Here is a 22,964-nt window from a genome sequence, read left to right as displayed (position 1 = left end):
AAAGAATACACCTAGAAGTGCCTAGGTAAACCCAGTACACTAATGTAAACAAGAAGGACATATGAAAAAGTATAGCTAGTATAGTATCATTTGCCCAGTGCTATCGGCAGTATTAATACAGGGAGACAACGATGTTACCCATACATATCATGAGGGGAAACAAACCACCTCAGTAAAAGTTGGAGCATCGGTTGTCCCTGAAAAAAGTTAGATTAAGCATGTAGGACTGTCCATGCACCTAGCCAACTGACACCCAGCTGTACTTACACAGGTCGGGAGCCTACCCCTACGTCGTTTCGCTCACTCGCTTCCTCAGGGAGTGCCATATGGAGGGTAAACGGAAGTATATATATATGATATCGACCAATCAAACAAGTTCTATAAGGATTAAATACCTGGTACAGCTGTGCGCGCTGTAAGCGTGACATGCAATGGTCTGCGCCATCTTGTCTTCAACCGCGCATGCGCACGGCACCACCGGAGTGCGTACATATTGACGTCACCACGATGGTAGCGGGCGCACGCGCAGTGAACACAAGAAGCTAAAACTGGTAAGGGAAAATCCAACGCATGTGCAGACAGATAGATAAACTGCGCGTGCGTGGAGATGATAAGCCCGTATTCAACGGGCGCATATAACCAAATAGTGGTAATAAGGGGAGCGCTATATTAAGGACATAGACAACACAAACCACATGTGATGATGACAAGAATGTGCAAAAGTGCTCGTGCCCAAAATAAAATAAAGTGATCATGCTCGTGAAAAAGTGAAACATAGTAAAAACACAGAGTCAAGTGTAATAATGGTATCACATGATGAGGAATAAATTTGTAAAAAATGACACATAAATATATAATGGATAAAGTGCATGTGTGCATATGCAAATATGTGCATGTAGGTGTATCCATGTTGAGTGTACTTATACATTAATTATGTGTAAAATGAATAGGTGAATGATGAAGTGTGTTACAAAAATATTTATAATAATACAAAATCACAATGTGGTGTTGAGTCAGTGCATATAGTCCTGCGCTGAGCTCAAAATCCGCAGATATGCCAGGTACCTAAGAAGAAAAGGAAAGGAGAAAGAAAAAGGAAGAGAGAACAAAACAGAGAGAAAGAAAGAAAAACCAGGGTAAAGATATAGATAAGCCAGAGAACAGAAAAAAGAAAAGAAAAAAAGAAAAGAGAAAAGAAGGAAAAAGGGGAAAAGAAGAGGGAAGAAGAGAAAAGAAAAGAAAAGATAAAAATAAGAAAGAGAAAAAGAGAACAAAAGAATATAAAACCAATTAGTCCATAAAATCTCAAAAAGTAATAATAAAACCAACCACAGACCAGACGTGGTCAGTACAATATTAAATGAAAAATATATATGAAGATAAAGATGAAAATCAAAATAAATATAAATAAAAATAAAATTATGGGGAACAACCATGATTACAAGAATGGAGCATAGTTATTGTGCTCGTTGAGGCCAAAGGGGATAACAGTTTTTAAATCAAAAATCCACCGGGTTTCCCTTTGTGCCAAAGTACGCTTCCAGTCTCCCCCTCTGGGTCCCACAATCACCCTATCGATTCCTCTTACCTTCAATAAATGTCCATTGCATGCATGATGCTCTTTAAAGTGCCTAGCCAATGTCTTGAGTTTAGTGGCATCCTGTTCATTCTTGGCTGCTTCGATGCTCAGATGGGAGTGCAAACCATGTGGGGGATGTGTGGCTTGTCCCAACATTGAAAGGGCCACAGACTTTTGGGACTCCACAGGGTCCAAAAAGAATAAAATCACCCACGCTATAGATTGCTGTACTACTGGGGTTGTCTACTATGCTGTCTGTCCCTGCAATTTGATCTATGTGGGTTTGACTTCTAGGGAGCTACGGAGAAGAGTAAGGGAACATGTTCTGAGCATCGAAGCAGCCAAGAATGAACAGGATGCCACTAAACTCAAGACATTGGCTAGGCACTTTAAAGAGCATCATGCATGCAATGGACATTTATTGAAGGTAAGAGGAATCGATAGGGTGATTGTGGGACCCAGAGGGGGAGACTGGAAGCGTACTTTGGCACAAAGGGAAACCCGGTGGATTTTTGATTTAAAAACTGTTATCCCCTTTGGCCTCAACGAGCACAATAACTATGCTCCATTCTTGTAATCATGGTTGTTCCCCATAATTTTATTTTTATTTATATTTATTTTGATTTTCATCTTTATCTTCATATATATTTTTCATTTAATATTGTACTGACCACGTCTGGTCTGTGGTTGGTTTTATTATTACTTTTTGAGATTTTATGGACTAATTGGTTTTATATTCTTTTGTTCTCTTTTTCTCTTTCTTATTTTTATCTTTTCTTTTCTCTTCTTCCCTCTTCTTTTCCCCTTTTTCCTTCTTTTCTCTTTTCTTTTTTCTGTTCTCTGGCTTATCTATATCTTTACCCTGGTTTTTCTTTCTTTCTCTCTGTTTTGTTCTCTCTTCCTTTTTCTTTCTCCTTTCCTTTTCTTCTTAGGTACCTGGCATATCTGCGGATTTTGAGCTCAGCGCAGGACTATATGCACTGACTCAACACCACATTGTGATTTTGTATTATTATAAATATTTTTGTAACACACTTCATCATTCACCTATTCATTTTACACATAATTAATGTATAAGTACACTCAACATGGATACACCTACATGCACATATTTGCATATGCACACATGCACTTTATCCATTATATATTTATGTGTCATTTTTTACAAATGTATTCCTCATCATGTGATACCATTATTACACTTGACTCTGTGTTTTTACTATGTTTCACTTTTTCACGAGCATGATCACTTTATTTTATTTTGGGCACGAGCACTTTTGCACATTCTTGTCATCATCACATGTGGTTTGTGTTGTCTATGTCCTTAATATAGCGCTCCCCTTATTACCACTATTTGGTTATATGCGCCCGTTGAATACGGGCTTATCATCTCCACGCACGCGCAGTTTATCTATCTGTCTGCACATGCGTTGGATTTTCCCTTACCAGTTTTAGCTTCTTGTGTTCACTGCGCGTGCGCCCGCTACCATCGTGGTGACGTCAATATGTACGCACTCCGGTGGTGCCGTGCGCATGCGCGGTTGAAGACAAGATGGCGCAGACCATTGCATGTCACGCTTACAGCGCGCACAGCTGTACCAGGTATTTAATCCTTATAGAACTTGTTTGATTGGTCGATATCATATATATATACTTCCGTTTACCCTCCATATGACACTCCCTGAGGAAGCGAGTGAGCGAAACGACGTAGGGGTAGGCTCCCGACCTGTGTAAGTACAGCTGGGTGTCAGTTGGCTAGGTGCATGGACAGTCCTACATGCTTAATCTAACTTTTTTCAGGGACAACCGATGCTCCAACTTTTACTGAGGTGGTTTGTTTCCCCTCATGATATGTATGGGTAACATCGTTGTCTCCCTGTATTAATACTGCCGATAGCACTGGGCAAATGATACTATACTAGCTATACTTTTTCATATGTCCTTCTTGTTTACATTAGTGTACTGGGTTTACCTAGGCACTTCTAGGTGTATTCTTTATATATATACATGTATTGTGGCTTGTTTTTAGTCCACTTTTCATTAAGTATTGTATACCTATATTTATGTGCCATTCCATGTACCTATTGGACATTATTTAATATCTGTGTTCGGAGTCGTTTTCTTTCTAACTGCTGCTGATTTTTTATCATGTTTTATCCTATTTGATTATAATAAAGATTTATACTTACTCATAATATTGTGTCAGTTTGGTGCATCTATATAGGCTTTCTAGTAAGAGAAATAGTCATGCCAAATACATTTAGTTTTTAATTCACATCCACAACAAGTCTACTTTATGCTGGCATCATTTGTTAAACATTCTTTTACTTTTTTATGACATTATAAGGCTTATATTGTTATGAGCATTTTTATATACGTGTGTGTGAATATCTAAACACATATACAGTGACCCCCCGACATATGATCATTTCAACATATAATGGCCTCTCAGAGCCCATCGTATGTTGAAGGCAGCATAGACATATGATGCTGCTGTGTGTCGGGGCCATCGTACAAACAGCTATCTGACAGCGGTGACAACTTCAGCAACTGACAGATAGTTGTTTAATGTGCCCCGTGTGCCCCGTTCTGCCTCCTGTTACTCACATGCTGTCCTGCTAACTCACGCAGGCTTCCACTGTGAGCTCCGTGTAAGCCCCCCCCCCCCCCACCCAGTGCAGCCATAGCCAATAGCCTGCAGCATCTTCCTGCAGGCATCCAATGAGCTGCTGGCTGCCCTCCCCTTCCTTTCCTATAGAGCTGTAGTCGGCAGGATCGTAATGGAGGACATTCTGTCCCCCCTGAAGGTATTTAAAGAACTGTACAGTACTGTATGCGATGTAACACATCAGATACAATACATATACACACTATACACCCCATACATCAATGTTTCCCTATAAGTGTGCCTCCAGCTGTTGCAAAACTATAACTCCCAGCATGCCCAGACAGTCAATGGCTGTACATGCATGCTGGGAGTTGTAGTTGTGCAACAGCTGGAGGCACCCTGGTTCGTTAAACACTCCCCATACACTCCACATACAATGGTCATCCCAGAACCAATTCGCAGTTTCCCATAGAGATATGTATTCAACATACAATGGTTCCGAGGCCTCAGAACCAATTACCATTTTTACATAGACATATGTACTCGACATATTAATTGGTTCCAGGAGAACCATCATATGTTGAAACCATCATATCATATGTTGAGGGACCACTGTATATGTATGTGTGTGTGTGTGTGTGTGTAAATATATATATATATATATTTTTTTACAACAGCTACCCCTAGTGTCTAGAGCACAAAAGATGCAGTAACATGTTTAGGACAATAGGGGGCGCTGTTGTACAACTAAACAGCTCCTTTACAACAACAAAAAAAGAAGACAAAAACGTAAGTGAAGCATGCAGGCGGGCACAGCATGGGCAGCTCGAGACGGGTAAGGGACACTGGGGTGAAGGGGAACAGGTAAGGGACACTGGGGACTCCTAGCAGAGCATGGTGTGTGTCCAGTGCTGCTCAGGATCTAAATTCAAATCTGAACCGAATCATGTTAAATGTATTGCCAATTTACCACTGCAAATTTGTAAATTAAAAAAAAAAAAGTAATAAATTACATTTAAAACTGCAGAGTTTGACTTTAACCAAACCAAAATCCACTATAGAACCGAAATGATCCACAAAAATAATGGACATGCTGCAAATTTAAAACCCTCAAAGCAGCTCAATTCCTGCTGCAGATTGTGTGGATTAATCTGTAGATTGTGAAATAGATTCAGAGAAGACAAATTGGAAGCAAAGGTTTTGACATTTGCTTTAGAGCGGGAAATCAACTCATGGTGGATCCAACCTATGTCAAATTGGCCAAGAAGCAGCATCTACTAGCTAGCACTGGACACACTGAGCAAATATTCTGAGGGAATCCAAACATCATCAGGGGACAATGTAACAAGTACAGCAATAGAAGAAAGAACCTTTTTAATGATTAACAAAGGTTTAATCCTGACTAAATTAACATTAACTTGTAGGACATATGTGTTTGATCGCGGGGGATCCGATCGCTGGGGCCCCCTGTGATCTCCTGTACGGGGCCGCGGCTGTCCCGTGCAGGGGGCGTGCCAGCCGCAGCATGACATTGCAGCCGGCATGTCTCCCCCATAGAACTGTATGGGGACGGGGAGGAGATGGAGCGTCACCGTCGACCTCTAGGTCGACGCTACGCCACCATGAGCGCTAATGGCAGCGCCCCGTTAGGGAGATCGAGGGGGGTCCCAGTGGTCGGACCCCCCGCGATCAAACACTTATCCCCTATCTTGTAGATAGGGAATAAGTGTATATTGCGCTGCAGTTGTCCTTTAAAAGGTAATAGCCACTTACCCAGGAACTCTAGCTATTGCTGGCATGGCAAGCTAAAACTTAAAGGGGAACTCTGGTGGGAAAAAATGTTTTTAAATCAACTAGTGCCACAAAGTTAAAAAGATTTATAAATTACTTTTATTTAAAAATCTTAATCCTTCCAGAATTTATCAGCTGCTGTATGCTCCAGAGGAAGTTTTTTTTTTCAATTTATTTTCTGTCTGAAACCTCTGTCTGTGTCAGAAACTGCCCAGAGCAGGAGAGGTTTGCTCTGGGGATTTGCTCACACTCTGGACAGTTCCTGACATGGACAGAGGTGTCAGCAGAGAGCACTGTGGTCAGACAGAAAAGAATTTCAGAAAGAAATACAACTTCCTCTGTAGCATACAGAGGCTGATAAGTACTGAAAGGATTAAGATTTTTTTAATAGAAGTCATTTACAAATCTGCTTAATTTTCTGGCACCAGTTGATTTTAAAAAAAATGGAAAAATTTTGCCCGGAGTACTGCTTTAACATTTACTAGCAATGAAATACAATCAATGAGCCTGTTTTTAATCATTGTTCGGTTTTAGCTTGCTTTTAGAAAAATCATGTTTAAATAATATCTTTTCACACCTCTATGACAACAAGCTCAACATACTTTGGCCAATTAAGTACATTTGTGGGAACTAAAACTTTCTGCTGGTTTATAACTCAAGCACATTGTAAATTCCTGGATGGCTGCATGAATGTTCCATAATTCACTATACTAGCACACACCTGCAATCCTACGTATGGTTGCTGTATTGAAGATGTTGAAGTAGTGTACACCGAATATTTTTCCCAGACGTTTACAGAGCTCTGTCACCTCAGCCTGGCATTTATTGACCATTTCTTCCCTCTTGGATGTAGATGCCATAACAGATGCCTTCTGTTTTCTGAGGCTGCTGGCATTTTCAGTGTCCTGGAACTGTACCTGTAAGTAGTAGAAGGTCAAGTCTTAGGACGGAATTTATCATTCCTTTTTTAAATAGCACATTAATTAAAACAGAAGCCAAAGTTTAATAATTTTTCTTCTTTGAAACACATTTTCAGGAAAAGGAAAACTAGTATTGTGAACCTAAGCTAGGATTGGATCCAACTGGAAGAAGTCCTAACTGCACACTCATTGCTTTTGAATCAATTTCTGGCTTTAGATCAAAACACTGCAATTTTTATCCACCATTTTTTTTTTACAAACATAAAATGTTCGGGGTGAGGTGAGGTATCTGGCATATGGGTGCATGGCCTAACTTGTTCATCTTAATGCTGTTTTTTTCTCCCTTTCAGCTTGTTATTTGTTGCATAACTTTACCCATTTTTTGGTACAAAAATTTGTACATGGTGTGCCTGATCTCTTTAGTATCTGCACACTATTTGTATGTGTATTCTGTTTTTTATATATCATTTTCTGATCTAATTATGTTTTTAACATATGATTAATAAAGAATTGTTATTTTTTTATACCACATTTTGGCCTCTGTGTTTGGTGATTACTTTCATAAATGTCCAGTCAATTAAATGTAAATGGTCCCGTATGGTGAACGGTGCAAACGTAAAAAGAAAAAAAAAATCCAAAATTGCTGCTTTTAGTCACATCACATCACAGATAAATAAAAAGTGATCACAAAGTCACATATATGCAAATATGTTACCAATAAAAACTACAGATGAGACGAAAAATGAGCCCTCATACAGCCCATACAAAGTTATAAGTGGTCAGATTAAAGCAATTTTATGCATATTAAATTTGTTAAGAAAAAAAAAAGTGAGTTTTTTTGTTTTTTTTTAAAGCAGGGCAATAATAGAAAAGCATATAAACATGGGTATCGTTTTAATTGTTTTGACCTACAGAATACAGATACCGTATATACTCGAGTATAAGCCGAGTTTTTCAGCACGATTTTTCGTGCTGAAAACACCCCCCTCGGCTTATACTCGAGTGAACTCCCCCACCCGCAGTGGTCTTCAACCTGCGGACCTCCAGAGGTTTCAAAACTACAACTCCCAGCAAGCCCGGGCAGCCATCGGCTGTCCGGGCTTGCTGGGAGTTGTAGTTTTGAAACCTCCGGAGGTCCGCAGGTTGAAGACCACTGCGGCCTTCAACATCATCCAGCCCCCCTCTCACCCCCTTTAGTTCTGACTACTCACCTCCGCTCGGCGCTGGTCCGGTCCTGCAGGGCTGTCCGGTAAGGAGGTGGTCCGGTGAGGAGGTGGTCCGGGCTGCTATCTTCACCGGGGAGGCCTCTTCTAAGCGCTTCGGGCCCGGCCTCAGAATAGTCACGTTGCCTTGACAACGACGCAGATACGTCGTTGTCAAGGCAACGGCTCTATTCCGGGCCGGAAGCGCGGAGAAGAGGCGCCCCCGGTGAAGATAGCAGCCCGGACCACCTCCTCACCGGACCACCTCCTTACCGGACAGCCCTGCAGCAGCGGACCAGCGCCGAGCGGAGGTGAGTACTCAGAACTAAAGGGGGTGAGAGGGGGCTGGATGATGTTGAAGGCCGCAGTGGTCTTCAACCTGCGGACCTCCGGAGGTTTCAAAACTACAACTCCCAGCAAGCCCGGACAGCCGATGGCTGCCCGGGCTTGCTGGGAGTTGTAGTTCTGAAACCTCTGGAGGTCCGCATGTTGAAGGCCGCAGTGGTCTTCAACCTGCGGACCTCCGGAGGTTTCAAAACTACAACTCCCAGCAAGCCCGGACAGCCGATGGCTGCCCGGGCTTGCTGGGAGTTGTAGTTTTGAAACCTCTGGAGGTCCGCATGTTGAAGGCCGCAGTGGTCTTCAACCTGCGGACCTCCGGAGGTTTCAAAACTACAACTCCCAGCAAGCCCGGACAGCCGATGGCTGCCCGGGCTTGCTGGGAGTTGTAGTTTTGAAACCTCTGGAGGTCCGCAGGTTGAAGACCACTGAGGGCGAATGATGAGAAGAGGATGATGAAGGGGGGGGGGGTGTGGGGATGATGAAGGGGGGTGGGGATGATGAAGGGGGGGGTGTGGGATGATTACAAGGGGATGATGAAGGGGGGATGTGTGGGATGATGACAAGGGGATGATGAAGGGGGGATGTGTGGGATAAGGGGATGTGTGGGATGATGACAAGGGGATGATGAAGGGGGGATGTGTGGGATAAGGGGATGTGTGGGATGATGACAAGGGGATGATGAAGGGGGGATGTGTGGGATGATGACAAGGGGATGATGAAGGGGGGATGTGTGGGATGATAAGGGGATGTGTGGGATGATAAGGGGATGTGTGGGATGATGACAAGGGGATGATGAAGGGGGGATGTGTGGGATGATAAGGGGATGTGTGGGATGATGACAAGGGGATGATGAAGGGGGGATGTGTGGGATGATGACAAGGGGATGATGAGGATGTTAATGACGGGTCTGGATGATGACAGGGGGGGATGAGGTATTTCCCACCCTAGGCTTATACTCGAGTCAATAACTTTTCCTGGGATTTTGGGTTGAAATTAGGGGTCTCGGCTTATACTCGGGTCGGCTTATACTCGAGTATATACGGTAACTTGTCAGTTTTACCATAAAATGTACAGTGTAAAATTGAAACACCCCCCCCCCCCCCCCCCCCAAAAAAAAAAAAAATTTGCAAAGCTGCAATTTTCTTTTTAATTTTCTCACCCACATTTTTTGCTTGCACCATGCATTGTATGGTAAAATGAAAGGTGTCACTACAAAGTACAATTGGTCACGCAAAAAACAAACCTTCATATGGGTCTGAAGATAGAAAAAAAATTATGTCTCTTAGAGGGCGAGGAGGAAAAAAGGAGATTTTTGTTTACTTACCGTAAAATCTCTTTCTCTGAGGATCCATTGGGAGACACAGACCGTGGTGACACAGACCGTGGGTGTATGCTGCTGTCTCTAGGAGGTGTGACACTATGGTAATAAAAAAAAAGTCGGCTCCTCCCAGTAGGATATACCCGCCTTCAGGCCCTGAGGTAATCAGTTTAAGTTCCAGAGCAATAGGAGAGGACCAACAGGTCAAAGGAAACGCAAACTGCCCGAGAACCAGAAGAAAAAACATAACGGAACACACCCTCGGACAGAGAAACAAAGGAAACCCCAAAAAGGGCGGGAGCTGTGTCCCCCAATGGATCCTCCGAGAAAGAGATTTTACGTTAAGTAAATCTCGTTTTCTCTATCGGCTCCATTGGGGGACACAGACCGTGGGACGTACCAAAGCCATCCCTTGGGTGGGCAGATAAGCAGTCAGGCAGACGGCCGTTCCACGGCTGCCTGCAACACTTTACGGCCCAGACTAGCATCAGCCGATGTGAAGGTATGAACTCGGTAGAACCTCGAGAAATTGTGCAAAGACGACCAAGTAGCCGCCTTGCAAATCTGCAAGGCCGAGGCTCTATTCTGGAGAGTCCAGGATACCCCAACAGAACAGGTAGAATGAGCCACAACCCTGAAAGGAGGAATCTTCCCCTTACAGCGATAGGCTTCTGAAATGGCGGACCGAATCCACCGAGAAATGGTGGCCTTGGAAGCAGATTGTCCCTTACGACGACCTTCTGTAAGGACGAAAAAGGAATCACACTGACGAAACGAAGAAGTGATTGAGAGATAAGACCGAACAGCCCGAACTACATCCAGCTTGTGTAGTAAGCGCTCCTTAGGATGAGAAGGAGCAGGACAAAAAGACGGGAGGACAATGTCCTCATTGAGATGAAAGGCCGAAACCACCTTAGGCAAAAAAGGAAGGATCTGGCCGGAAAACAACCTTGTCCTGGTGGATCACCGGAAACGGAGAATGGCAAGAGAGAGCTGCCAATTCAGACACCCTCCGGATGGAGGTGACAGCAACAAGAAACGCCCCTTTCCAAGAAAGGAGGCGGAGAGACACCTCTCTAAGGGCTCAAAGGGTTCACCCTGGAGGGCACTCAGAACCAGATTGAAGTCCCAAGGGGGAGAGGGTGACCGATAAGGAGGAACAGCATGCGCCACTCCTTGAAGGAAGGAAGGTCCGGACATGAGAATTAGAAGCCAGAGGCCGCTGGAAAAGAATAGAAAGGGACGAAACCTGACCTTTAAGGGAACCGAGAGACAACTCCAGTTCGAAACCCGACTGCAGACTTCCGGTTCCGGCGCGGCCATGTGAGGAGCGGAGGGACGGAGCTCCTGTACCCCACACCCCAGAACGGCACAGTACCGGGCGACTTTGCCCCGCTCGCAGTCCCTGCACGAACCTGCATCCCCGTGAGCGCTATGGAGATCAGCCAGCAGCGAAGCTCCCACTCCCCGTGCTATACCGGGCAGCGCATCAATCTCGGCCGGAGTTCCGGAAGCTGACTGAGATAGCGGGTGCCGGAGAGAGGACCGGGAATACAGCTGGGCGGCCTGAGGAAGACTGCGGAAAACCCGGTGAGCACAAAAACAGGTGCCCGCAGCCAGGACAAGCTCCGGTGCGGGGAGAGGGGGCCCTCATCGGGTGCACTCAGCTGGCTCCCTGCACAACGCTCCTCAGCGCCATCTTGGCCCCTCTGAGCCACCACTGACTACTCTTCCCTGTTCCCTGCTGAGCTGCTATTGCAACAGGGCATTCCCACATTGACTTTAGGGAGTGACTTCATACGGACATAACAGCCTGGTCATGGATAAATTTGTCCACAAGGGACCTCAGGGCCCGGCAGTCTCTGGATTACACGCATCTCCTGCGCCTTCTGGGCCCCCCCGCCCCCCTACCCCTCAGCACGAGACCACAAACGGCGCCTCTATTTCTGCTGCAATGGAAGTGAATGGTAGCCAACTCCTGTTCTCTCAACTTGCAGAGTCCTCTGGTCTGGGGGTCCAGCTCTCAGATGCCATGGCCGCAGGACCCTCTGTGGGGGGTTTACCGGCCCACCCTGATCTACAGGCACTGGCCGCAGCGCTAGTTTCTCTCATCACCCCCACGATACAGAAAACTTTAGAAAATACCATACGTGACACCCTAACGCAGATACGCACAGATTTGGGCGCTCAGGAGGGCCGCATTGGCGAGATGGAGCATAGAATTGTTGCGCTTGAGGATGAGAACAGCGGCCTGGCTACCAAATTGCGCCAAATGGACACAGATTTATGCTATGTTAGCGGAAAGCTGGAAGATTTGGAGAACCGTTCGCGGCGCAACAATCTGCGTTTGGTAGGCGTTACTGAGTCGCTCCTTCCTGCGGACCTTCAAGATTTTTGCGAGAGTGATCTACCTAAGGCGCTGGGTCTGCCACACAAATGCAGGGTGGAGAGGGCACACCGTATATGCAAATTGCCTGACCGTAATGTTGCTTCCAAGGCGAGTTTAGATAGCCGTCCGCATCAAGTCATATTTAAACTGCTCGACTACAACGACAAGGTTAACATCCTGAGAGCGTTTCGAAAGCGCACAACACCTCTGACATTCCGTAACAAGAAGATGCTGATATTTGAAGATTTTTCGGCTGATGTAGCGAAGAGAAGGAAAGCTTTCAGCAATGTTTGCACTGCCTTATACAATGCCAAACGCCGCTTTCAACTGCAATACCCAGCCACATTAAAAGTGCACATGCCGGATGGATCTTTTCGCTCCTACCAGACTCCGTCAGCAGCCGAGGCGGAACTGCGAGATGTGCTAGCGGACCACCAGAGACAGCCCAGACATTCACCTACCCGCCAAGACCCCTCAAGAGATCAAGGTCCCCTGGCACAGAGACCCGCTCGTTGTAAGGAGGGGAGGGACCGATCCCCTGCAGAAGGAAGGAAGAGAAAGAAGTCTCCAAAACGGAGGAGCAGAAGCCGTAGCAGCAGATCCTCGTCACCGGACTGAATCCCGATCTTCCAGCTATTGTTTCCACACACCCCCCCTCTCTTTTTTTTTTTTTTTTTTTCTCCCCAGCTTCCGATAAAGTACACGGACGTACGGACTTGCAGAGTAGTTGATCCATGGAGCCATCATAGAAGCTGTTCTCATTTCTACCACGGCTGAGAGTATAAGACTGCACTGTATAACGGGTATTGTTCATCCTTATCCCCCGTGCTTGAATCTTGGGACTTGAGATTTTGAGTTATTGGCCATAGTATTTTGAGCGGACTGTTCCATTATTATCAGATTGGGCCATGGCGGTTCTTTGCATATCGTTAATGGGTACGTTTCGGGAGTGGGGCGGGGCCACGTGTACGGGTGGGTGTGGGGAGGGGAGTTCCTGTCTCCTCTCATGTCTGAAAAAAGTGAGGTCCACATCCAGTCAGGGGGTTGCCATTTTTCCACACAGGGCTTCCCTCACTGTTGGAGTTACAAATATTGTTTTTTCCTGTTTTTTTTATAATTTGAATGTTTTTTTCTTACGAGCTGCGCAAGCAGGGGCACACTCTAAGTTGAAGGGTTTAGGATTACTGTGGCGCTCCCCTTCTGCGAGCTCTTGTCATGTGCTGAGGTACTTCGATAACTTGCGCTGGCGATCCCTGCTCTTCCCCTGTCTGCCCATAGTCCTGGGAGTTTCCCTTGGGTGGGTTTTTGTGTTGTGTCCCTACGTCTCCCTGTGTTGGCTGGAATTTCAAATTGACAATGCCCAACATGAAGGGGACCCTGCCCTTTTCTGGGAGACAGCCAAGGTAGTCCTGAGAGGTAAAGTAATGGCCTATCATTCCACGATAAAACGTAAATCGCAAGAGGGACATGCGGCCGCCAGCTCTCGCTTAGCCGCAGCCTATTCCAAGTTTGTATCCTCCTCGACCCCCCCAATAAACTAGCATGGCAGACAGCACGTGCAGACTATGAACTATGGTTAGACAGGAGGGAGCGAGTTTATCGCTCACATTATGATCTCCAGCTGTTTAAACAGGGAAACAAGGCAGGTCGCTTGCTGGCTAGACTAGCGAAGGGCCCACATTCATCCACGCATGTGCTTGCTCTGAAGGACACCCAGGGTCAAATTAGTAGAGATCCGAAGGCTGTAAGTGCTCTATTGGGTGCTTACTATGCGGACTTGTACTCCGCTCCACCTGACGTAGGTTCTGAGGGTCGGGACTTTTTGGACAAAGTGAGTCTCCCAAAGCTGTCTGAGGACCAACGACGGGAGCTGAACATGGCCATCACAGTAGAAGAGGTTAGGGGGGCTATCAGATCTCTAGCCAATGGGAAGGCCCCGGGACCGGACGGTTATCCGGGGGAATTTTATAAACCCCTAGTTGATCAGGTCACTCCTGCCCTGACGGCTTACTTTAACGGTGTCCTGTCTGGTGGAAACTTGTCGCCGGGAGCAAAACTAGCCTTCATTAAGGTTCTCCCCAAGCCGGGCAAAGATCCGCTAGATCCTGGCTCCTATCATCCAATATCACTTATTAATCAGGATATTAAATTACTTACCAAAATATTAGCGGACCGGCTAGCGAAACTATTGCCCGAGTTGGTAGGGGATCATCAAGTGGGCTTTGTAAAAACGCGTTCAGCTGTCACGAACATACGGAAAGTTCTAGCGGTCATGGATAGTGTAGGCAGAAGGCCTGCGGCTACGCCCCACCCTGCACTGCTCGCTCTAGATGCGGAAAAAGCGTTCGATAATGTCCGGTGGGATTGGTTACATTTGGTTCTAGAACGCTTTGGTATCACAGGGAGGTTCAGTGGTTTCCTGGAAAACCTCTATTCTGGCCTGGCAGCCAGGGTGTATACCCCGGGCTTTTTGTCTCCATATATCCAACTGTATAGAGGGACACGACAGGGATGTCCTTTATCGCCCCTTTTGTTTGATTTAGCAATTGAACCCTTGGCGCGCTTTTTGCTCGCTTCGGACACGTACAAAGGTATAGCGGTGGGTTCCAGAGAACTCAAAATATCCTTGTTTGCAGATGATGTGCTGATGTTCTTGGATGACCCAGGGCGGGATGTTCCCAAGGTATTGTCTTTTCTGGCCGGGGTGGAAGGTTTCATGGGCTATAAGGTGAACGCATCCAAAAGTGTGCTCCTTCCTTTGGGGAAGGGCCCGCCTCACTGGGAGCGGATGGCTGGGGATTTAGGGATCACTTATAGCACTTCTTCCATTCTCTACCTGGGGATTAGGATAGGGAGAACCGCGGATACACTATATGCGTTGAATTTTACCCCGGTGATTAAGAAGATAGTGGACGAGTTGGCACGGTGGAAAGACCTTCCGCTGTCCTTTATGGGACGTTGTCATCTGGTGAAGATGATAAGTTTTCCCAGGCTACTTTACCCTCTGCAGACACTCCCAATATTGCTGAAGCACGTAGATGTCAGGACACTCAACGCAGCATTCACTAAATTCATATGGCATGGGAAGAGACCCAGAATTGCGCTTAAAAAGTTGATGCTGTGTAGGATGGAAGGGGGGGGTTAACCTCCCCAATGTGAGGGGTTACAACTTGGTATGCTTGTTCCGCAATGTGATGGATTGGTTGCATGATTCATCATACTTCTCTAATCTATTGATTGAGCGAGAGCTGGCGGCACCGTGGTCATTGACAGCCCTACTGCATACTTCCTACATTAAGCTACCCCCGCAGGTCAAGGGCTCGCAGGTCCTTAGGGATACCATTATTACATGGAAGGAACTCCGTAAGACTTTTGGCCTATCGCACTTGTTGTCCAAGCGAATGCCACTCAGAGGACACCCTAAATTCTCTCGAGGGACTTCATCTACCTGGCTTGCTCTCTGGGAGAGGGAGGGGGTTTTGAGAGCTAGAGATTTGTGGGACGAGGATCGAAGGTCATGGCTTTCACCTGCAGAGATGGTAACAAAATTTTCTTTACCCCAGACTCAATTGATCTATGCAAATCAATTATACTCCTTTTGTTCGACCCGACTTAGGAACCTTACAGTTGAGGCCCCTGTCCACTCTTTTGATGACATAGTGGGGGATGGTCCGAGGAAGGCTTCCATTTCCCAACTATACCTAGCTTTACGGGGGAGACTTTTAAAATTCGACCCAAAACACCTATTTACCACCTGGGAGAGATGGACTGGGGATCCAGACATTCATGAGACCATACTTACGGGATGGGAGGCGGTTTGTAAACAGGTTATCAATGAACGATGGAGGGAGACCTATTTTAAAGTTTCCCACGCAGCCTTGTATGGCTTTAATATCCCACCGTCGCCTTGTTTCCCTGAGCGTATAACACACTGCCCCAAATGTCTTACACCTATGACAAATCTTTTTCACGGGATCTGGGACTGTGCTCACTCGGCTGGCTACTGGCGCTCGGTCTGCTCCTACATCAGAGACCACTGGCGGGTAAGTCTTCCTTTTAAGATTCAGACCCTTATATTTCACCAGCTTCGTCCTCCGGAGGAGGATCAGGCGGGGATCCAGAGGATCCCTAAAATAATACATGTGGTCTTGCTGGTTGCTCTCCGATGCTTGTTTCTCCGGTGGTTGGAGGACCGGGTACCGGACCTGCAATTATTGATAGCTCAATTGAAGTTCTTTTTAGGGGTAGACAGATTGGATGCTGAACGCCATTGCAACTCTGGCACGGCACGTTTCTTCGAAAAGTGGACGCCGTTTATTGTTACACACTATAATCCCCGGGAGGTAGCAGACATAGTATATCCTTTTAGACATACCACATGGTACCTTACGGAATCATTGAAAGTGACGCTGGGGGCATTACAGCTTCCTGATTCAGTTTAGACTGTAAGGATTAAGCTTATTGAATCCTTGGGGAGAGAGGGAATCCTACATCACTTCACTACAGCACCTCAGTATTTGTCATTTTTAAGACAGTTGTTGAATTGTATGTTGGATCGCGTTCCATTATTTTTCCCAGGTGGGGATCGTGCTATTTCTGATATGTTTTTGTATTGTTCTGAAAATGTTGAATAAAAATATATTGCAAAAAAAAAAAAATAAAAAAAAGAAACCCGACTGCAAAAAGGAGAGAAGACGGGGAACCGAGAAGATTACGGGGGATAAGTCCTGAGCTTCACACCAATGAAAATAAGACCGCCAAGTACAGTGGTAAATGTTTGCCGAGGAGGGCTTACGAGCCCTGAGCATGGTGTGAATGACTGGAGAAGAAAACCCGAGGGCCCTCAAAACCGCGGTCTCAACCGCCACGCCGTCAAATGCAGCGACTATAATTGGGGTGGCAAAGAGGACCCTGAGAGAACAGGTCCGGACGGAGCGGAAGGCGCAGTGGAGCGTCGTCCAGGAGCCTGACTACGTCGGCGTACCACGACCTTTGGGGCCAATCTGGAGCTACCAGAATGGCGGGGACGTCCTCTGTTTTTAGCTTCCTCAGAACCCTGGGAAGGAGAGCAAGGAGAGAAAACAGAGGGCAGGGGAAACCCCGCCCAAGGAATCCCAATGGCAGCCACGGCTAGAGCCAGGGGGTCCCGGGACTTCGGCACAATCGGAAGATTCTTTCATTTGTGTCGGACACGAAAAGGTCTCCATCTAGAATGCCCCAGAGGTCGCAGATCTGCACGAAGACTACTGGATGTAGAGACCACTCGCTGGGGTCGGCTGAGGAAGTCCACTTCCCAGTGAGCACACCCGGAAGGAACCACCAAAAAAGGCCGGAAAAATAAGTTCCGTCCAGAGGAGAATCTTTGACACCTCAGCCATGCTGCCGAACTGCGAGTGCTGCCATGCAGACTGATGTCGAGGCGTTGTCCGACTGGGTGCGGACAGGACGGGACAGAAGATGGGACTCCCAATGAAAAAGACAAAGAAGAATCGCCCCCAGGGCCAGAATGTCTACTGGAAGAAGGGCTTCCCGGAGAGACCAGAGGTCCTGAACCGACCAACCCCTGAACACACCGCCCCAGCCCGAAAGAGTGAACTCTGTCGTAACTACCTGCCCGTGGAGGGAAGGAATGGTCATCCCTGAAGAAGAAGGGGGGAACGGAGCCACCAGAGCAGAGACTGACGGATCCGATGAGGGAGAGCAACCTTGCGATCGAGAGACAGAGGAGATCTGTCCCATAGAGAGAGAATCGGCAGTTGAAGGGGACGGTAATGAAAACTGGGCAAAGGGTACGGTCTCCATGGCCACTACCATCCGACCCAAGACTTCCATAGGAATTCGGATGGAAACTGGGGCCTTTGCCCAAAGAGAGCGGACTTCAGACAGGAGTGTCAGACGGTTGTCCGGAAGAAGACAAATCCAGCCAGAGGCCGTGGAGTGAAGTCCCAGAGGATCAGAGACTGGGTGGGAGAGAGAACCGACTAGCCTCGGCTGAACGTCCACCCGAAGCGATTCAGGGTCTGGAGAGTAAGATCCACAGTCTCTAGAGTCTGGATTCTGATGAGAGCCTTGATGAGAAGGTTGTCCATGTAAGGAATCACTGAGACTCCGCACGACCGCAACAATACTATCACTGGTGCAAGGATCATGGTAAAGACCCGATGAGCAGTGGCCAGACCAAGGGTAGGGCTACGAATTGAAAAAGCCCCTGCGGAACCGGAAGGCGGAGGAACCGCAGATGGCCGGGAAATATAGGAATATGAAGGATGGCATTCTTGATGTCCACCAAGGAAATAAACTCCTCTTGCGCCCTGGATGCCACGGAAGTGGCAGAGAAGATGACTGAGATGCTGGAGGCCCAGAATCGGTCGCACAGAACCACCTTCCTGGGAGACCACAAAAAAGGTGGAATAAAAAACCCCGAAAATATTCCCCTGTAGGAACGGGGACAAGACTCCTCGGGAGGCAGGGACTAGAGGGCCTCCCGAGACTGCTTCCCGGAGAAGGAGACCGGGGTGCTCGGGACTTCCTGAATGTGTGTGGTCCCGATGTCTCGAAAAAGTAAGAGACGACCTCCCACCCGAGAAAAACCTGCGGGTGGTGGCTGCACTCCATGTGGAAGTGGGATCGCGGTTACCCGATTTGGTCAGAACGGTTGGTGTCCGACTTCCCAGACGAACGCGCCCGGAACGAGGGAGACCTCTTGTCCCGCGAAGGCGCCTGCCGAGACCCCTTATTGGGGCCAAAGGTCCGAAAGGAAGAGGACTTCCCCTGGGAAGAAAAGCAAGCCTTATTTTGAGGCAACAAGTAACTTTTACCCCCCGTCGCCACAGAGATAATCTCGTCAAGGCGCTTGTCAAAGAGACAGGTACCAGTAAAAGGCTACTCGGTAAGAGACCTTTTGGAGGCGGCATCCGCATCCCACGCCCTAAGCCACATGGGGCGGCGGAGGGCCACTAGGAGACCTACAGCAAAGGCAGCACAACGGACTGACTACATGGAAGCTGTGCACAGAAGTCCCCAGCATTGGAGAACCAAAGCAAGACAGATCCTCCAGGGGGAAATCCCGCCAGGATACCCTGACTGAGTTGTGAGCATCACAACAATAGGGCCTCGGACCCAGAGCCTGCTGCGTCCGAGGCAAACTCCGCTAAGGACTCCACCGTCTGGTCTGTCGAGTCCTTGAAGGCAGCTGCATCTGCCAGCGGCAGTGTAGTAGCCTAGAGAGGCGGGAAATTGGTGGAACCATTGAGAGAGGGGAAACCACCTTAGAGGCAAGGTCCTTGGAGAATGGGTAACGCACTTGAACCCTCTTCATTCCCGTGAACCTCTTGTCCGGATGTTTCCATGCAGATTCCAGAAGGATGTGAAGTTCAGCGTGAGAGCTGAACCCTTGAGGTGCTGGTTGAGCACGATGAAAGGATACTTCAGGAGTAACGTCCGAAGATCCTGGGTCCTCTAAGTGAAAGGAGTCTCTTATGGCTGCAACCAATGAGTTCACCGTTTCAACTATATCCGAGTGGTCCTCTGAGTCAGATGCCGATTCGGAAGCCTCATCCGCCAGTTCACCAGGAGAAAGTGAACGCGTGGAGGCAGCCCTGGAGGGGGGGGGGCGACCCTGACCGGGTACGCGGCTCTGGCGTAGCAGAGCGGCGATTCCAGAAATGTCCTTTGGAGGAGCGACGTCTGTGACCAGATGACAAGGGGAGGCGAGACCCACAGAGGGATGCCCACGTCTACCTGGAGACTCAATGTAAAAGTCAGACAAACACCCCTAGTACGCTTCGTGAGAGCGTGAGGCTTGTGGAAAAGAGGAGTGGGACCCACCAGAGAGCCGGCGCAGGGCAGACCTCCTCAAGGTAGACACCATGTCACGTGAGGCCTCAGCCACCACAAGGGGGACTTGAGTCAAGTCAGCCATATACTGGGATAGGAAGAAAACCCAGGCTGAAGGGGCGGCCGAATCCACCGGAACTGTAACATCCGGGGAAGCTAGGGGGTCTGGGGGAGCAGTGGAGCAGGCAGAGTCAGTGGGCATTTTAGGAATAATATGTCATACAGACAAAATAGAAGACTAGTAGTCTAGTTATCAGTTTAGAGGGAGGAACAGAATAGCGTCCCCTATGACAGTAAAGTGTTAACCCCCTGAGAGGGGCATTCCCAGAGCAGGGGCCCTGACCGATTGGCCCCCGCCACCTGGATCGCGCGCACAGCGCTGATTGGAGGGCGATTCGCGCCTCCAGTAAGCTCCAGCGGCCCTGTGGGCGGAGCTATAGCGCCCCAGCCGCCGAAAGAACCACAGTAATGGCGACCGCTCCTTGCCCCGGGCGCACATGTTAGCCGCATATGCGCCCGCGGGGAAGTGAGCGGGCGATACAAATATCCCCCGGCAGCCGTCTGCTGCCGAAAGTGAAAGTAAGACGGCGCTTCATGCGCCCAACAGTATTCCATTCATCCACACACACAACTGCATAATAAGCGCCTCCAGAGAGTTCCGACCCCTGCGAGCGGAGCTATGTAGAAGTCGAGGACAAAGCAGTAAAGGCGCCTGCTCCCTGTCCCGAGCCCACATGTAAGCAGCATATGCGCTCGGGGGAAATGAGCGGGCGGCATACACACCGGCAGCAGCTGCCGGAGAAAATGAAAGTAAGCCGGCGCTCCGTGCGCTCCGCCAGTAAAAGCGCCGCGGCTGTAAAACACACACATTGTGTAAGAAGAAAAAACACCTACACACAGTGTAATAAAATAAATCATGCCCCCAAAGATGCCACTGCTTGCGCCAGTACCAGCCAGCCCCAAAAACCTGAAAGGTAGGCCAAAAACTGAGGGTCTCCAGATGCGGTGGCGAGGGACTGACCTGTGTCCCGGAGCAGCAGTAGGAGGTGAGTGACAGCCTCCTGCTGTTGCTTAGCAACAGCTCCCAACATGCAAAAAGGGCATGCTGGGAGCTGTAGTTATGCAACAGCAGGAGGCAGACCACCACAACTCCCAGCATTCCCTTATGGGCATGCTGGGACTTATAGTTTTGCAACAGCTGGAGGCACATTTGTTCTATGGAAAAGTGTACCTTTAGCTGTTGTATAACTACAACTCCCAGCTTGCACAATCAGCTAAAGTGCATGCTGGGAGTTGTAGTGGTGCATCTGCTGGTTGCATAACTACAACTCCCAGCATGCCCGTTGGCTGTCTGTGACTGCTGAGAGTTGTAGTTTTGCAACAGCTGAAGGCACACTGGTTGTGAAAAGCTGTGTTAAGTAGCAAACCAGTGTGTCTCCAGCTGTTACATAACTACAATCCCCAGCCAAAGTAGTATGCCTCCAGCTGTTGCATAACTACAAGACCCAGCATGCCCTTCCGCTGTCCGTAAATGCTGGGGGTTGTAGCTTTTTCAACAGCTGAAGGTACACTGGTTGCAAAACACTGAGTTTGTTACCAAACTCGGTGTTTCACAACCAGTGTGTCTCCAGCTGTTGCAAAACTACAACTTCCAGCATGCACTGATAGACCGTACATGCTGGGAGTTGTAGTTTTGCAACAGCTGGATGTTTCTCCCCCCCCCCAATGTGAATGTACAGGGTACACTCACATGGGCGGAGGTTTACAGTAAGTATCCGGCTGCAAGTTTGAGCTGCGGCAAATTTTCTGCCGCAGCTCAAACTGCCAGCGAGAAACTACTGTGAACCCCCGCCTGTACGACTGTACCCTAAAAACACTACACTAACACAAAATAAAAAGCAAAAAACACTACATATACACATACCCCTACACAGCCCCCCTCCCCTCCCCAATAAAAATGAAAAACGTCTGGTACGCCACTGTTTCCAAAACGAAGCCTCCAGCTGTTGCAAAACAACTACTCCCAGTATTACCAGCTAGCCACTGACTGTCCAGGCATGCTGGGGGTTATACAACAGCTGGAGGCACCCTGTTTGGGAATAACTGGCGTAGAATACCCCTATGTCCACCCCTACGTCAATTTTATGATGCAAACATAACGTAGACATATTGGAAATGTGAATAAAAAAAAATAATTATTTGGAATATCCATTTTCCTTACAAGCAGAGAGCTTCAAAGTTAGAAAAAAGCTAAATTTTCAAATTTTTCATCAAATTTTGGGATTTTTCACCAAGAAAGGATGCAAGTTACCACTATGTTAAAGTACAATATGTCACGAAAAAACATTCTCGGAATCAGAATGATAACTAAAAGCATTCCAGAGTTATTAATGTTTAAAGTGACAGTGGTCAGAATTGCAAAAAATGGCCGAGTCCTTAAGGTGAAAAAGGGCTCAGTCCTTAAGGGGTTAATACCTCTCCCTATACACCCAAGCATTCTGCTAGCATTTCCTGCTGCTCTATGCCATTGTCTGCTTACCTTTAAGTCTTCTAAAGTAATGACCCCTAAATCCAATTCATCAGAGACTGATGTTAGGACTGTACCACATATTCTATATTCAGTCCTATCTATTTGGTTCATCCCTCAAGGAACATCAATCCTGTTACAAATCTACATCCCTGATCTGCTTAAAAAAAAAAAAAGCAATATATATATATATATATATATATATATATATATATATATATATATATATATATATAGAAGGCAAAAAGCGGCTGCAGCACACAAAATAGGTGAAAAAATAATGGTGGCTTTAATCCATTATAAATACAGATGCAACGTTTCAGCTGCCAGTGCAGCCTTTATCAAGCATACAAAGTGACTGAATACACAGAGTATGTATATGGTAACCAATTACAATTAATAAAAATCAGTGTCAAAAAATCAATAAATATAAACATAGTAAAAACAGGCAA

General features: G+C 47.3%; 1 protein-coding gene across 2 annotated transcripts in view; it reads right to left on the bottom strand.

The window, feature by feature from the left end:
- Window positions 1-22,964, bottom strand: part of BLM (BLM RecQ like helicase) — a 109,675-nt gene that overhangs the window by 13,711 nt on the left and 73,000 nt on the right. For both annotated transcript variants that reach the window (XM_056571558.1, XM_056571559.1), the window contains exon 19: window positions 6,700-6,895. In XM_056571558.1, the coding sequence (XP_056427533.1) occupies window positions 6,700-6,895 (196 nt within the window). The remainder of the gene's footprint in view (window positions 1-6,699; window positions 6,896-22,964) is intronic.

This window comes from Hyla sarda, chromosome 4 (genome assembly GCF_029499605.1).
Source record: "Hyla sarda isolate aHylSar1 chromosome 4, aHylSar1.hap1, whole genome shotgun sequence".
Taxonomy (NCBI): Eukaryota; Metazoa; Chordata; class Amphibia; order Anura; family Hylidae; genus Hyla; species Hyla sarda.
Note: the sequence above shows the minus strand (reverse complement) of the source record. Positions and strands in the feature narration are given on the sequence as shown.